This window comes from Nyctibius grandis, chromosome Z, assembly GCF_013368605.1.
Source record: "Nyctibius grandis isolate bNycGra1 chromosome Z, bNycGra1.pri, whole genome shotgun sequence".
Taxonomy (NCBI): domain Eukaryota; kingdom Metazoa; phylum Chordata; class Aves; order Nyctibiiformes; family Nyctibiidae; genus Nyctibius; species Nyctibius grandis.
The window spans coordinates 91,475,599-91,492,141 of NC_090695.1; the positions used below are offsets into that span (position 1 = coordinate 91,475,599).

At 41.9% G+C, this 16,543-nt stretch overlaps 1 protein-coding gene across 2 annotated transcripts; it reads left to right on the forward strand.

Moving 5' to 3' along the window:
- Positions 1 to 4: 4 nt before the first annotated feature.
- REXO5 (RNA exonuclease 5) lies at positions 5 to 16,127 on the forward strand. 2 transcript variants are annotated; one of them, XM_068422626.1, is made up of 20 exons: positions 5 to 73; positions 301 to 417; positions 2,009 to 2,130; positions 3,001 to 3,127; positions 4,002 to 4,086; positions 5,422 to 5,571; positions 5,717 to 5,805; positions 6,623 to 6,738; positions 7,569 to 7,707; positions 8,260 to 8,354; positions 9,156 to 9,258; positions 9,854 to 9,990; positions 10,311 to 10,419; positions 10,763 to 10,870; positions 10,994 to 11,131; positions 11,657 to 11,749; positions 12,262 to 12,481; positions 13,005 to 13,198; positions 13,755 to 13,864; positions 15,895 to 16,127. In XM_068422626.1, exons 2-20 carry the CDS (start codon positions 304 to 306, stop codon positions 15,962 to 15,964), a joined length of 2,319 nt encoding a protein of 772 aa, XP_068278727.1. In that variant the 5' UTR covers positions 5 to 73; positions 301 to 303; the 3' UTR covers positions 15,965 to 16,127. The 2 variants fall into 2 exon arrangements, with proteins under 2 accessions (XP_068278727.1, XP_068278728.1); XM_068422627.1 differs by lacking the exons at positions 5 to 73; positions 301 to 417; positions 2,009 to 2,130; positions 3,001 to 3,127; positions 4,002 to 4,086 and adding an exon at positions 4,647 to 4,728.
- Positions 16,128 to 16,543: the final 416 nt, after the last annotated feature.

Consider the following 16,543-nt stretch of genomic DNA (forward strand, 5'->3'; position numbering starts at 1 on the left):
CGCAGGCAGGCGCAGGTAGCCGCGTGCCGAGGCAGCGTGCTCCCCGGTGGCCGCAGAGCCCGGCGTGGCTGAGGTGGGTTCCGCGGCCGAGGTCACTCCTCGGGGACTGGGGGAGGAGGGGGCGGCCGGGGATCGGCCCCACGGCGTCAGGGCTGCAGGCGATCCCCCCTGCTGATGCTGCCCGGGGAGCCCCGGCGGTGGGCAGGCGGCTGGGGCCTGGCCCGGAGGAGCCGGGGCTGTAACCCCGCCGCGAGGGGCCGTGACCCGAGGCCGCCCTGACCCCGCGGTGCTTTCTTCTAGGCCATGGCGAAGGCTGTCTGCGTAAACGGGTACAAAAGGCGCGGCGGAGCCGGTCCGGAGGCGGGCGGACGGCAGGCAGCGCGGAAGAGGAGGAAGGTGGATGGCGGCGGCCCGGAGGTGAGCAGCCGGCGGTGCTGTGGGGGAAGCGCTGCGGCCGGCGGCTGTGGGGGATCGCCCCTCCGCACGTGCGCCTGTTTGGTGGGGTTATTGCATCGCACGTTGGGACGCTGCAAAGTCAGCGAAACCGAGATTTGCTGGCAGTCTGGCTACAGGGCTGGCTAAAGGTAATAGCTGCAGAGAACAGCTTAGTTTCTGTTCCAGGAAATACGGAAATGAACTAATTTTGAGTGTTAGGCCTGTGCATTTAAGGAATTTTTTTTAAAAAAATAAATACATTCTCCAATATCATTTTTTCCTAAACAAAGTGGATCTTGAAAGGACTGTTGTGTCTGCTCAGTACATTCACACCTGAAGGATGCAAATCAACCCAAAGTTTCAACCTCCTGGCAACACCTTACCTAGGTCACAACTTTCTTAGCGCCCAGTATGGGACAAGAGTAAGCGTGTCTGACCTGTGGGGTCAGTCTTAGTTGTACCTGATTAGTGACTGAAATTCCCAGGATTGGCAGGTAGCCTTTGCTTGGTGAAATGAAACTTCTGCTGTTTGGATGGGAATTTTTTTTGCAAGGTTGTAATTAGACCGTATTGAAAACAACGGTGTTATTAGTTATTTGTCTAATCTTAGCATGAGAGATGAGGAACTAGCAGTTACACTGCCCTGTGTTATTATTACCAGATGATTCTTAACCACTTATACCTCAAAAAGTTGTCACCTCTGTTTAGCTTTCTTACCCAATGAAAAATGTCTTTAAAAGTGCACCAGCTCAATCCCACGTGGGCAGGCTCTGTCAATATTAATCAGCACAAAGCTTGTTAGTGTGGTGGGGAAAACACAACTTCTGGTAGTTGTTTATCCTGTGGGATGTCATATTCTGTAGTGTTCTGTGGTCTTTTTTCTTTTCCCTTGTATGCCATGATGTCTTTTCATCACTTAAAAAAAGAGTATCTTTAAAATTTTTACAGATCAAAGAAGCTCCATTGAAAGGAGCCATATGGTCGGTGAAGGTCTTCAAAATCATGCGTTTACTTGCTGATTAGCTTTTAGGAGAATTTGTACATTTAGGCTTAACAAACTATCTACTCGATGCGTTCTTCCTGCAGTTTCCTTGGATTTTTCTGAAGCATTTTATTTCCTGCAGGGGTCAGCAAACCCATCTGCCAAAACAGGTCACATAATGTAAATGAAGTAAATGGGTTTCAGCAAAGCCTTACATGGAGTGGCTACATATAACACGTGTATAAATGCCCAGAGCTCTACAGCACGCAAGTGGGTGAATGGGTTGAGAGAGCAGAACGTCGTGTTTGCATGTCAAATAACTTTGTCTCCTTACTACATACATATTGACATTAACCTTTATTAAATAGATCTTTGAAATTAGAGTACCTGGGTTACTGAAATATCGCTAGTAAATTTAAAGTGTGATCTGAAAGGAAACTTTTGCCCATAATGAGTGGAGGAGTTATTTTAAATATAGTTGATTGTATCCAAATAGTTAATAGTTTCCTTTTACTGTATAAGTCACTTAATTTTCCATGGACTTGTGTGATTACATAAAACCTTTCTTTACTAGCGTTTCCCTTTTCACAGGAAAAGTCATCTCGCTTGTCAGCAGCTTTATTTGGTGAGGACTGCGAAATCAGCCATGACCAGCTGTATGAGTTGTTAAAGTATGCAGCTTTGGGAAAATGCCACAGTGCAACACAACCCAGGTATAACATATTCATATGTGGGAATCAACTCTATCTTGTGTCCTCAAGTGTTGTGAAAACATACCTAAAGGCATATTGGCCATGCTGGTTTTGGAGTCCTTGCAACACAGTTACCATAATGACAGCCTGTATTATTTAGAGACAGTTGACTTGGCCAGAGACCAGAATTCCTCTTCTGACAAAAATTCTTCCATTTCATAGTTTTGTTTCATGCAGTTATCAAAAACTAAACAATTTTGTGGAAAAGAAGCTTCACACACTGAGAAACAGAATACCATGGTAAAAATATTAACACAACACAAAAAATATTAACACATTTCATGTCAGATATAATTGAAACCAAGTGTTTTAGAGTGTTTTGGGAAGCACGTTTTAATCACTTTGCCCTTTTTCAGAGCAATGTCTCAGCAGTGGAAGGGAAAGGCTGAGGAGGGTATATAACCTCAGACAGCAAAAATACAGTGAAATGTAATGAATCTTGAAACTCGAGGCAAAAATGATGCCATTGTAGATTTTTAGTAGTGAATAGAAAATGATTTTTTGAAACGTTTTTGATGCATTAATTCACTACAGCTGAAGTTACTTATGTGTATTCACATGCCGATGGATATAAAAGAGGTATAAATGTCTTGAAATGGTCCTGCAGCAGAATTTTGCTATAACTCATTCTTTCTCTGTCTTCCATATTATATTGCTTCCAGGAATATGTGGCTGTTTGAGATAAGCATAAAGCCTCTTCTCATTGAAGCAATTTGGCACTCTGCCATTCACTGACTGAAAAGCTGGGTTGGTTCCAAGTTTGTTTTTTAGAGTGCTTGATAATTGTTTTGCTTTGATTTTTTTTTTTCTTTTTTTTTTTTTAAACTGCAGCTGGTGCCATATTTATCACCAAAGCCACCTGGCTGGGGTTGTGGTTATTGTTCTACATGAAATGAGCCAACTCCATTTCTACAAATTCTATTTGCAGTTCAAACACCTCAGAAAAGTGTTCCGGCATGTAAGTCCCCAAACTGTATTGCTGACTTATGAACATCTTTCAGTCCTGAAACACTGTACCAAGGATTGATTGCTGCGGTGGAATTTTTGCCTTTTCCAATAGGAAGTGGCCATCTTTGACTCTCAAAGCAAGCTACTGAGCGGATCTATTTGTAGCCTTTGTCAGCTCAGAACAAAGGCCAAGGCTTTGATATTAGAAACAGGTTTTCAAGACTCATGTCTTTGAAGCCTTACCAGGTGAAACGTATATTGATGTTTCAGTCCTCTGACTATTGTGCTTCCCACATCTTCAGGATGTCAATGAGATTAAAAATATCTCGGTGAATTTGGAATTTACTCTGAGTGAGTGAGGAGACTCTCAATAGAGTTATGCTATTCCCACTGGATGAAAAAATCTCACTTTGACTATTTGTACATTATGTCAAGTTTCTCCCATTTCCCAAAAAGATTATTAAAAGAATTGTTTTAATTTTCTGAGTTACAAGCAACATTTTTGAAGGAGGAAAGAAAGAAGCACTTCGCTTCAGACTTCTAGAGAATTCTCCCTGAGCTGCAGCAAATGCAAATCACAACTTAACTGTAAAGTCTGGAACTTGCTCTAGTTTCTATCAAAGAAAGTGTTGAGATTTGCCTTCTTGATTGTATCAGGCAAGGCAAATGTGTCCCTTAGTACAAAGAATCCTATATCATCTGTCATTAAAACAGGTTTGGTGGTTGTTTTTTTTTTTTTCTTCCTTGGGAAAACACCAAACTTATTTCCACTACTTCTTCACCCATCCTCCTCTAAATCTGGCTGGTTTGGGGATCAAGAAACATCTCATTTGCTTGATATTTCTGCTTCTGTTTCAAAGTCTCTAACACATCCTTTTTTTCAGAGATTCACATTAACACCTTCCGCTAACTTCCTGGCCAGCCTGTATGGAGAAGGAGCAAACCCGAAACCTCAAAACACTGCACAAGGTATCTTGCTTGGTTTTGCATCACCTCTTTCAATGACAGTGACTCTCTTTCCACAGTAATTTATGACTTTGCATCCTGTGCAATCCCAGCGTGCTCCCATGGTAAACTTGTTTACAAAGGAAAACATACGATGGCTTAAACCATGAAACTGATTACCCCAACTCGTTCAGTAATTCTGTTGGGCTTATTGTCACAAGTAAATGCAAAAAGCAGAGAGAAAGTTTTTAACATGTTTAATCCAAAATTCTGATGCTTCCTTGCCCATTTTGTGATTTTGTTATTCTAAGATGTATCTAATAAAAGATACAGAGATATAAATTAGATTCAAGCTAAGTAGTTACTCGTTTCTTCTTAGTTTTCTTTGTTATACTGAGCAGCAAATCAAGGTAAAAAATGGGTGTGTTGACGACTGATTTCCTATTTTTACGCTCTTTATAGAGGTGATTGTAATCCAACAGGCTTGTACAAAACCTGCAAGAGACTACAATGCGAACTTCACTGAAATTGTTAGAAGTGTAACAAAGAGTCTTGAATTCCAGTCCTAAATGGGAGAATGAACAGCTGTTACTTTCAATGTATTGACAAAGTCCTCTAGCATCCTGACTGTAAACCTACTGCACAGTCACAGATCTGAGATGTCAGGTATATTTTTCTTTTAAGTGCGATCTGCAGAGAATCACCTACAGGATAATTTAATTTTATACAGCTGTGGATTCTGGTGTCAGTTCAGTGCTTGCTTCTCTGTGAGCCACACTTAGAGCACATTTTCTCCTGATAGTACTTATAGGAAAGAATTTCACAGAGACGTTAGAAAGAAAAAAGAACTTCTTTTACAGCTTACATGAAGTAACATAACTATGTTGTCATGCTTATGAGGCAAGTTTGTTCTCTCTGTTTCTGAAAGGAATGTGTGACAGACTTGTGATGTTACTTGCCTCTGAGTCAGCCAGCAGTGTCAGTAGCTGAACTGGGAAAAGATTAAAGTATCCTGAATATCAAGTATATTTTAATATATACATAGTATATACACTATATATGTTATATATAGTATTGTGTATATATAATTACGTATATATAATGTCTATAGTGTGTGTGTATATATACAGATGACAAATGAGATAAACTGGAGAGAGATACATATAAAAATGAGAGAGAGAGAAAAGTAAACTGGAGATAGACAGACAGATAGATCGTCTATCTGTATCTCTGTTTTATTGTTCCAGGTACTGTTTTCCTTTGAAATGGTGTAGCCTCTTAGTGTGCATATTAATGCAGAAAACTGACTGCAAGTAGGGAGTGCTATCTGAACTTGTCAGATGTTTCTGTATTTTACAGGTTTGACTTCCAGTAGCAGTGAATGTATGCCTAAAAGCTCAGACTTGCAAAGTGATCCCATCATTCGGAAATATGGAGAAAAAAAACGAGGCCTTACTAGCTATACTCTGACTTTAGAAGAGCAGAAAAAAAATTACTATCCCATAAAAGGTCAGTTTTTGAGGGCTTTTGTTTGGTTGTTTTGTTATGTTTTTTTAATTTTAACAGTTAGTGATGTGTTTGATCATATAAGATATATGATGAGTTTTAGAAGAGGAAGGTCTGTTTCTCATTCATGGGTGTCTTTTCATTCCAGGCTCCCCTGGATGTAAGGGCTATATATATACAGAGTGTGATCAGCAGAGGACAGACAGCAGCCCCCTCTTTGGTCTGGATTGTGAAATGGTAAAAATAAATCTGTGCAGCCTTACAAAATGCAGTCAAGCAACCAAACTCCTACCAGCTATTCCAAAGTGAGCCAAGCACCTTGTGCTAAACCACTTGATATATTAGTATCTGCTGCCAGTCCCTTCATTGATGGTACCAGTGCTAATGCAGCCATGGGAAGGGCTCAGGAAGTAGTTCTGGTGACAAGACAGAAATATTATCTTGAGCAGTGCAGCAGAGAGCTCAGTTCTGCGTTGGCTGTCAGAGCAGCAGCTGAATGTGCCAGGCCCATCAGCAATGCTGCAGTAACCCCTAAGACTGCTGTGGAATTCCTCCTCCCAGCCCTCCCCAAGGTTTGGGAAAGGAAAGATATTTCCCTATCACACATCTTTCCTTCAGCCATCACAGTTCTGGCAGCATGCTGTGGTGACGATTGCTCCTTTAGTGCAGTTTTGACCTTGCAGAGATGCCTATTTGGCATCAGCATTGAGTAACTAATGATACAACATGGGCTCTGCTTTTAAATTGTATGTCGTCTCTGGTGAAGATGCTCTCAGTGACAGCTCTGCAGTGCAGAGCACAGACTGATTCTGTGAAATCAGCACTTCTTTATAACAGTTTTCTTTGTGTTGTGCTTGCCTGTGCATTTGCTGTGCTTATGGTGGGTATTTAACAATTAAAATGAAGCATGCTACAGTATAAAACAACTATCTGTGAGCGGTAGATATCTTGAGTAACTCCTTAGTAGTTACTGCAGCCAAAGCAGATGTTAGCTAAGGTTTTTGAGTGGCAGCATCATGCTGATTCAACAACTGCCTCTGCTTCTTCCTGACAGTGCCTGACCGCAAAAGGGAACGAAGTCACTCGTGTCTCTTTGGTGGATGCACAGGGTCAATGCCTCTTGAATGAACTAGTCAAACCTGAAAGCACAGTAGTGAACTACCGCACCAGGTGACTTGCACATAAGTTTCTTATCTTTTCATCTTTTAAGAGCTGCAACCTTTCAAATTAAACCTGTTACACAGGACCTTTCAGAAGGCTTTGGTTTGCACAGATGTCTACTGCATTTTACGCAGTGTTAAGAATACAGTTCTTGCTATGTGATTAGAATAACCAACATTACATATACACTCTCTGCTACGTAGTGCCCATGTGGCGAGGCAGAAGCATCATTCTGCAGTGTTCTAGGAAAAGTTCTGTTACAGATTAGTGAGGCACAGTACGAGTTACTTTTTACTGATGGCTATAAAATAGGATACAGGGTAACGCATATGGGATTGCAGTCTGCGTCTCTTTGCTCCATAGCTAAGCTTGCTCATCTGTAAAAAATGAATAGAGCAGCTGATCAGCTTTCACACACCTCTAGGGCTGGGCTCACGATTATAACAAAAGCAGGCAAAACTCAAGCCTTGTCTTCTCCAAAACTTGGCCCAGCTTTATCCAGGAGGTGACATGCTAATCCCCTCAGGTTATGTGGAAGCATCTCCTTCCACCATCAGTCTTGCAGTATTTCCTTACCTGTGCTATCTGATGCTAAAAACTTGTATATTTTTAAAAGAATAAATTATACTTGAGAGAGAAACTTCTGAAACAGATGTGGTAGCACTCGTAGCAGTTTAGTAGACCTGCAGTATATCTTCTTATTTTGGAACAGAAAGCAGTAAATAGCATTCTGTCATTAGCTACGCTGAGTTCATATTTTACATGCCCTGCTTGGAATATTATCCAGCAGGTGCTGTTGCTAATGTGTTTCTTTTACCTCATCCAACTTTTTTTTGAAGGTTCTCAGGAATCACAAAGAAAATGCTTCTTCCAGTGAAAACAAGACTGTCAGACATCCAAACCAGACTAAAAAAAATGCTTCCCCGTGATGCAGTATTGGTGGGTCATTCTTTAAATGCTGATCTTCAGGCTTTGGAAGTGAGTATGCCTTTAAGAGTATTTTTCCCAGTCCTGTGATACTCATTTCAGACCTGAAAGCTCTGAACATTCCTCTTTTTATTAATGAACACTTGTTCATTTAATTGTTAAGGATTTAAAATAGAAGGACTCTCCTTACATCTATAAAACTTGCAAGGAGCTGTTCAGAACCCAGAAGGAAGGGAAGAGTCTGTCCAGACACAGATATGGTTGCAACAGAAGCTTTACCTCTCTGCTTCAGCCAGGTGCTTTTGGTAGCTCTGTCATGGGAAGAACTGAAGTCCTTCCTATATTTAATTTAACCAATCTAAACTGCTTGAATAATAAATAATCTTTTTAACACAATCTAGATCGTCCCAATAGAGTGTTAGAAAGGAGAGTTGGGCTTGTTTCATTGTTCCCCTCTGCTCCCTTGTTGTGGACCGGTTACGTACCAGTGAGATGCTGACAACTGAAATGAAAAGGCAGAGGCACAGATAAGAATGGAGTTACTGTCCAGTTCTATATGACTGCTGTTCTTAAATTAAACTGGTGATGTTTTCTCTCCTCCAGATGATCCACCCCAGTGTTATTGATACTTCATTGCTTTTTGCAAGAAATGAAGGTCGAAGATTTAAGCTAAAATTTCTAGCCAAAGCTGTTTTAGGGTAAGATTATTACTGTATTGTCATGGGAGGTCATAGGTTCTTGCTCTTCCACTAGTAGCATCAGAATTTTTTTTCACTAAAAGACAAAAGAAAGGAGCAGGCTGTGCAAATAGACGTGGTAAAGAAGAATTTACTACCTGCTTGAAACATGAGGCAGCATAATAAATTGGCTTTGAGCTAGCGGGGATGCTGTGACCCAACCAGATTTGAGTCCTCACAGAACTAGCTTTTCTGCAGGCCTGTAGCAGTCCAGTGTATTGAATTGTAGAGCAACAAAGACACTCTGGCTCACACAAATGAGATCTGTTGCAGTTAGCAAAAAAGAAAGGCTAATGTATGAAAGTATGATTTACTGACTTCAGTCATATTACTCAGTGTACTAGCTAGCACTGGATTGTATGTCATAGTGATGCAGTTCTCACCGTTCACATAGTGAATATTAATACTCTGCAGTGCCAGACTTCACTGAGTTGGAGGTTGCCTCCCTGTCTGTGTGCAAATTGTGAATTGGGTCATTGGATAGGGAAGAAGTAAAATTAAAAATACTCATGCATCAGAGTACCAAGGAATAGCACTGCTTCTGTCAAACCTGGTAAACAGTGTTTTGCTCAACATTGCAGAAACATTTCTTGCAGTAACTTTTGGAAATGTTTCACAACAATGCTGCTGCACAGAACTGAAATCCTTTTTGGAGAGGGGGAAGCTATTTTGCCCAAAAAGGACCCAGTTTAGAAAAGACAGGATGTTGGTCAGTGTGGAAAAACAGATAACCTGCCTGTATACCTAATTTTGATGCCCTAGGAAGGACATTCAGTGTGAACAGAAGCTTGGGCATGATCCTGCAGAAGATGCTAGAGCTGCATTGGAATTGGCTCAGTTCTTTATTGAGCAAGGACCAGCAAAGGTAGCTATATCTAATTAAGATTTCTGTCCTTAATCACAGAATGTACAAGTTGTGCTTATGAAGGAAAAAAAAAAACACATTCCTGCTGATCCTCTTGTTGATTTAAAAGAGAATGGAGCTGTGACAGAGGCCTCAATTTTGACAGCTTGTTACTTTCAGCATATATCCAGGTATCTTAATAACCTGGAGCATCCCCAGTGTTTCAGTACTCAAACACTGACCTGAATCAGCATTGCTGCTGATCTTGAAGAGGAGCATTGGGTAAAGAAGGATTCAGACACTTCCAGCCTACAGGACTGCCTGTCGTTTTTCCAGATGAAAGAAGTGAGAGACCTTGTATGTTGTGGCAGTGATTCAGCTGATTTTATGAGTCTCTTGCTTGTGTCATTGATTTCTGAGAGAACTTTTTTGGAGATGATTGCTGCCTGATGCTGTGAGCACTGCATGCTTGAAAATGACAACAGAAAATAATAAGGCAAGAAATTTAATGCCTGTTTCTTCACCACTGTGGAGTGTGCCTAGGTGACTCATGCTTTTTGGTTAGCTACAATTAGCTTAGATGAAAGCCAACTCGTAATCTTCTTCCTTCCCCAAGGTAGCAGAACTAAACTTGGAGATGCTTCTGACAACTGAAAAACTGGCTGAGGCCTCACAGAACAAAGACGCGTTACAGCTACAAGGATGTAGGGTCCAGGAACAGCTGAATGAGCTTCCATATTTATCCAAACCATGGTAATAAGATTCTCAAATATGCATGTTTTTCCTTCTGTTGAATCCTCAGTAAAATCAAAGAAGTATGTTATGTTTTTCAGAAGCCATCGGGATCTTCAGAGAGACACAAATAATTGTAGCACAGCACTGAAAAACTCTCAGAATTTGTATCGTAAATCTCACAAAGCATTTTCTAGGCATCTTTTGATGTTGAAGACAAGAATGTTCTTTCAAATTTCTTTAATGAACTGTATCATTTTTCTCTGACAAGCACTTCTTTAAAGCTTTTAATTCACCATATTGATAAGTACTGTGATTCACAGCTTGCTTCTCTCTGCTAGTTTTTTAGACTGCTTGCGGGTGACTGGCCAAAACCCCCTCCTTTTGGGCAGACAGGAACTAGGCTCTTCTGGCCTGTGTCAGAGTAACCTGAGCACTTCAAACAAACAGGTGAATGGACTTAGAGTGGGCTGGTCTAAGCAAGCATCAAAGTAGTTCAAAGTTGTTCTTGTTCTGGGGGTGGGTAGATGAGTCCTATTTTAACAAGCTGACCAACAGTACTGTTAACAATAGTGTTAATACCAGGTTAGCTAAAGCCATTTTAACATCTCGGAAATAAGCTTTGATCCTCTACATCCTCTCATGACTCACTAAAGAATAATTTCTGCCTGAGAGCTTCCTTGGACAATAATGAAAATTAAAGTTGGGAATTAAGTGAAATAGCTTTGTTTCTGATCCTTTGCAGTACAATTGTCCTGTACCTCTTTGAGCCTTTACACTCTTTTCCCTCCAGATTCTTCAGAGAGCCTTAGAAGATGTTCCCCTGTCCACATTCAGTATCATTGAGTTCAGTTTGGGTCCAGAGTACATGGCATCTCACCTTGCCGGACTTTGTGAAAAGGTACTGTATTTTTGAGAACAGGCTTCATTGCTGAGTTTGGAAAGAGACATTATTTATCTGGAGGCACCAAGTAGTTAGTTCCTTTGCTTTGTGAAGTTCCTTCTCTAATCTGTGTTCCTACAGGTGAGAAGCAAGCTGACTGACATGCTGACAATTTACGCAGGTCCTTTTGAAGAAAGCTTTTGCCTGAAGTCTGTGAAAAAAGAATTTGGGAGGTGTGGACCAATCCGATCTCTTAGAGTAGTAACTGAAACATACCAGGTGAGGAGCACTCAAAGCATTAAGCTTGCTGACAGGCATGGAAGGGCTGAGTAATCTCTTGGAAAGATATGGATTAGTACCACAGAAATACCGGTTTTTCTGTTTGGGTTTTTTTCTGGTGGTTTAGTCATTGGCTACAACAATTCAGGGTATCTGAAAGCTGCTCCACGCAATGACAAGAATAAACATAGCTCATGTGGCTTAACTGTGCTGTTCAAGCTAGAGGACCTTGAACACTGAAGAAGCTGAGATGCTTTTTGTCCCTCTGGAAAGAACTGATATGCTAAGGCCTTTAATGGCAAAAAAAAAAAAAAAAAAAAAGAGAAAACTTGTTATTAATTGATGAGCTAACTGAAGGTTGTTTTTAACAGCTACAGTATATGGAGTGTTACATATATTATCCCCAAACCTTTTTATATTCTATTTTTAAAAGAAAACGCAGCTTTACTGAGACCTGACTTCTAAAAAGGGAGAGATAATGTGTCCTATTGATAAGCCTGAAGTATCTTATTGTTCTGTTTCAAGCCCTATGTCTGTATCCAATACGAAGTGCTGGAAGCTGCCCAGCTTGCTGTGGAAAGCTTAAACGGAGCTGAGGTAGCAGGATCCTGCATTAAGGTAAACAATGCAAACAGCAAAAGCCTAACTTATGTTGAGCACAGGAGCAGCATCCAATATGTCTCTTTTAACTTCTGCTCACAGCATAGCATCTAGGCAAATGCTGGCTGGTTGTGCTGTTACTATCTCCCTGTCCCTGGCCAATTTAGGGCCACTGGCAGAAAGGAAATGGTGATAGCCATCTTCTTTCCTTTCTGTCAGCAGAAGGGAGTTAGAAAGCATTCTGACCTCCAACTGCAGCTTTAAAAGGGAGCGCTAAGTAATAGGGTGTTAAAATGCCATATACAAAGTATGGAGTTCTTAATTTTATAGTGTTTCTGCATTACAAACATGCTTTCTCTTCCTTTTTCATGACTAATTGCTAGCCTTCATTAGTCATCTTTTTTTTTTCAAGGAAGGGAAAATATCTTGTCAACTTTTGGTAGTGGGAGAAAATAATTTAAAATCGAGGCTCAGAACCCAGAGCTGCTTGGGCTGACGTGCTGTGTTTGCTCCTGCTGAATCTACCCTAGGTCCAGAGACCTGTCACGGCAGCAATGCTGGACTGTGATGTTTTGATAAAGGAACTAGAACTGGATGTAGAAAACGAAGGTGTGATTTATGTGGCGGGTCTAAAGAAGTCATTAACAGAGACAGACTTGCAAGAAGAATTCAGCCAGTTGAAAGACCTGGAAACACTATTCCTGCCAAAGGATCGCCAGAGTGGAAAGCACAGGAACTGCTGTTTCCTCAGTAAGTAGCTTCACATACAGCCTGCTTACTTCCTTCAAATAAGCTCATTCAGCAGCCCTGGGGACTTTGCACAGACACAGCAAGAGCTACTGAAACTCATGTATGCTCAAAGTGATGGTATGTAAAATACTTCAGTGAAAGCATGTATTGTTTGGAGGAGCAGTTTACAGCTAAATGTTTACAAGGGGGAAAAAAAACCACAAAACTGCTTTTAAAAAAAAAAAAAAATTACTTTACTTAGAAGTGTTCTGGGCTAGTTCATCAGCTCCAGTACCTCAACATGAGGGCTGGCTACTGTGCAGCTTCACACAGACAAGTGATCGCCTCTGAAAAGGTGAGGAGAACAACTGGATGAGTGCTGTTGCAGTTAACTGGCATTTCTATAGTCTGATGTTTACCTGTAGCATGAGGAGGAGCTGCTTGCTGCAGTGATTTCAGTTTCTCATCTCCCTCCTACTCCACACCTTTATCCCTGCCAACACCATCACTGCCAAAGCATGTTCCTCTTCTCTTTGTGTTCCAGAATTCCAGAAATCACAAAGTGCTGTGGATGCCCTTGAAGTTATAAACAGCTGGACCATGAAGGGCAGCACACTAAGAAGTAGGAATGCTCTTGCTTCAGGTCACCTCTGGAGATGGATTTGGCAAATGAAATACAGCAATGAGAAGCAAGGAGGAAACATGTTATATGAGAAAATGGAGCAACTATGTGACTCTGTGAGTTTAAGGCTATGCTGCTGTTCATTGCAGTTAGTGGGGAAGTACTGCCCTGAGAACCAGGAGTGGAAACTTTGAGAAAATTTAGGTGCAGAGCTGCATGTAACAGAAGAGTCTCTTTGTGCTGGAGCAGAGAGGCTGCCAAGGATAAGTTCCCACAAGGCAGTTTGAAGAGGCAATATCACATGAGATAATGTGATGTTTGCAGGGTACTGTATAACCTTAAAACCAGCATAGCTGCTTGGGGCAGTGGGTGATGCTACACAGGAACTGAAGCCTACTACTTGAGAGCAGACAGCGCAAGGTACAGGTGTAGCAAGTGCTATGGGAGTCAGAGGGAGAGGTGATGGGTAGCCATACAGGAAAGAAGAGCTCTAGTTGCAGCTCTCGTTTTTACTGGAGGAAGCTGTAGTGCCATCTGAGAAGGGCATGTGGTTTTCCCTGTTCAATCCCTGGCACTGCCCGAGGGTCAGTCTAACCACACACACTTTTAAGTGTGATTGCTACAGATCTGCAGCTGAACTGGGGATTTTAATGCTTATATTCTGTTATGCAGGAGCAGGATCTAAGGAAAAAGGTGAAGAAGTTAGACCATCGTATCAAAAAGCTTTATAGAAGTCTGCAGAATAACACCCTGTGCGTTGTTCTCTTTCCTGGAGTGAACAGGTAACTTGCCACCTCTTTTGCAAAGATCCAAGGGAAATACATAGCCAAATATTTTTATCTTAATCTATTAAAAATTAAAACCCTGCACAAGGAAGTGAAAGCCTGAGAGAAGGCCTGAAGAAGCTGGTGTACTTACTCAGTCTGACTTTCATGTTAGGCCAATAAAACCTGAACAGTAAGTTCTGCCCATAAGCCATGCTTGATCCTGAACAAGCACGAGTGCTGAAACCACTTATGTTGCTGATGGTCCAGATTATCAAGGCTGAAGTACACAGTGTTGATTAATTCTGCAGGTCTTCTCAGTTCACCTACCTTCCCATGTTGGAGTTTTCATCTCTATTGACATGAGAGAATTGCACAGAGTTTCCACAGCAGCCGGTTTTTTTGGGTGGTTTTGGTGGGGTTTTATTTCTTTTTTAAAGAAACCACCTCACTGCTGCAGCCAAGGCACCATCTACCAGTTTTTGTCTTGTGGTACCCTCATGTATGTGCTTCAGCCATCGCCAGTCAAGGAGGTGATTCATGCCCTCATTCTTACCTGAGGGACACAACTAGAAAACAAAAGGACACTTCCACTGCATCCCTAAGCTTTCATGGGAAGGGACAAGTCCTAGAGTAGAGATGGCTTCAGTGCTAATATCAGGGATGCTTCCAGATGGGGTGGGCTTCCTGCATTTCAGACCCTGGGGCCTGAACTGCCACAGTCATTCACTGCTTAATTATTAACCAGAAAAGTTAAATCTTTCCCAGGCAAGGCCCTAGTTACTGAGTACATACTTATTTCAGCAGTCATCTTTCTGTTCTCTCACTATGTCACTGTTCAGTCAGTCAAATAAAGGTCATATCTACCCTTTTCTCCTGTTTCCCTTCAACAGAAGGGATACCACTCCTTTTGGAGACAGACACCATGCCCTGAAATAGAAGCAGGGAGCCAGAGCTCCTCAGCAGCATCTCTTGTACCTGGCTATGCAGCCAGGCTGGGTTCCCCCTCTCTTACTTGCAAAGCTTCCTGAGAAGAATCACGGTGCTGCATTATCCTCTGCACCAGTGTCCCTAGAAGGGAGATGCATCCCCAGCCACGAGTATATTTAGGCTTAATGCCAGTGACGAACTGTTTTTAAAAAGAATAATTTTTTTTACTTTTTTTTTTTAAAAAGTAATTTTTCTTCTTAAATAAAGATCATTATCTGTTTTCCCCACACCCCAAATAATAGCATACAAAATGAGACAGCAACAAGTCCTACCTTATAGAGAAGTGCCAATTGCACGTAGTCCTGTGTAAATGGTTTCTTGCACACGCTTGGTATCAAATACTGGCTCAGTTGAAATCAGCCATGGGGGAAGCCTAAATTAGGCCTAACCTCTGCGGGCAGTTTAGTAGTGCATGTGGGCCTTTGATCATCTGCTGCTTTCTTCTGGGGTATAACTGAGTCAGTTTTTACATTTCTGAGCAATCATTTGCCTTTTCTCTACACCACTGTGTCACCTCCGTTGCTTTGTGTACTAACCTGTCAGCCCCACTGGAAAGCTTTGAGGAGAGGATGGCTGTGGAGTTACAGCCCACACCGTGTGTCGTTTGCAGCAGATTGACTGGTCTCAGTAGGTCCAAATTTACTTTTCAAGGGCCACCTCAAACTAGCCTCACTTAGCACAAGCTTGCTTGTTGTCTCCCATCACTGAAGGGTAGGAATCCCACCAGCAGAACAGGTGGATTCAGGAGTTTGCATCCACGAGGAGCCTACAGAAGCCCACAGAGCCTGGGCTCACATCTCTCATGCTGAGCAGGTTGGAAGGGTGCTCCATCCCAGGCTTGGAAGAGGTTTCCTGCCAAGTGAGGTTCCTGTGTTACTGTTTCCCAGAGGAGGCTTCGGGATTAAAAAGAACGCGCCCCCTCCCCCCCCCCCAAAAATACAGTTTTTCAATCATCTGCTGCCCCTGAGGGTTGCAGGCTTCTCACTAGGAGACCAGCAAGCTTATGTGCATCAAGGCTACCCTGAACAGAAATAACACACCTCATGTTTATGTTGCAGCATGCATGGATCACAATCTGGCCTTGGGCTGATGGGAATAAAAGATGACGGAGGGAGGAGTGCTTGGTAAACTGCCAAGTTTTTAAGCAAGGTCTTTTGTGAAGATATTTTTAATTACTTTAAATATTGATGTCTTTGTAAAGATCTCTCACCATAAGAACAATAGGCTTTCACTCTGTATCTTTTACAAAGTCTAAAAATAAAATCTATTCAAAACATCTTAAAGCGCAAAACCTTTTCCATTAACCCTTCTTGCTGTGGCAATTTTCCTTGGCAGTGGGTGAGCTAGTCTAGTGCTCAGGAAGAGCTGGGGGCAAACCAGGGGGAAGGCTGCATAAAAGCTGATCAGTATTGGCCTGTAAGATGTAACCCAGCAAGTTGTTCATTGGTGGAGGCTGATGTACCAGCTGGGTTGTCTCCACTAAAACATCACAGGCCATAAACCAGCAAGCCAAGTTAATGTAGTACCTGCAGCAGCTGCTCAGCAGTTAAAGGCTGTTCTTGGGAATTGTGTGGATTTCTGGAAACGTGCTGTGCCAGCTCTGAAGCAGAGTCGCTGCCTCCTTTCCGGGGGAGTACTGTACTTAGTCCATGGAAAGGAGGAATTGGTGATTCATACTTCTTGGACAATCTCCACTTTCTCCTCCCT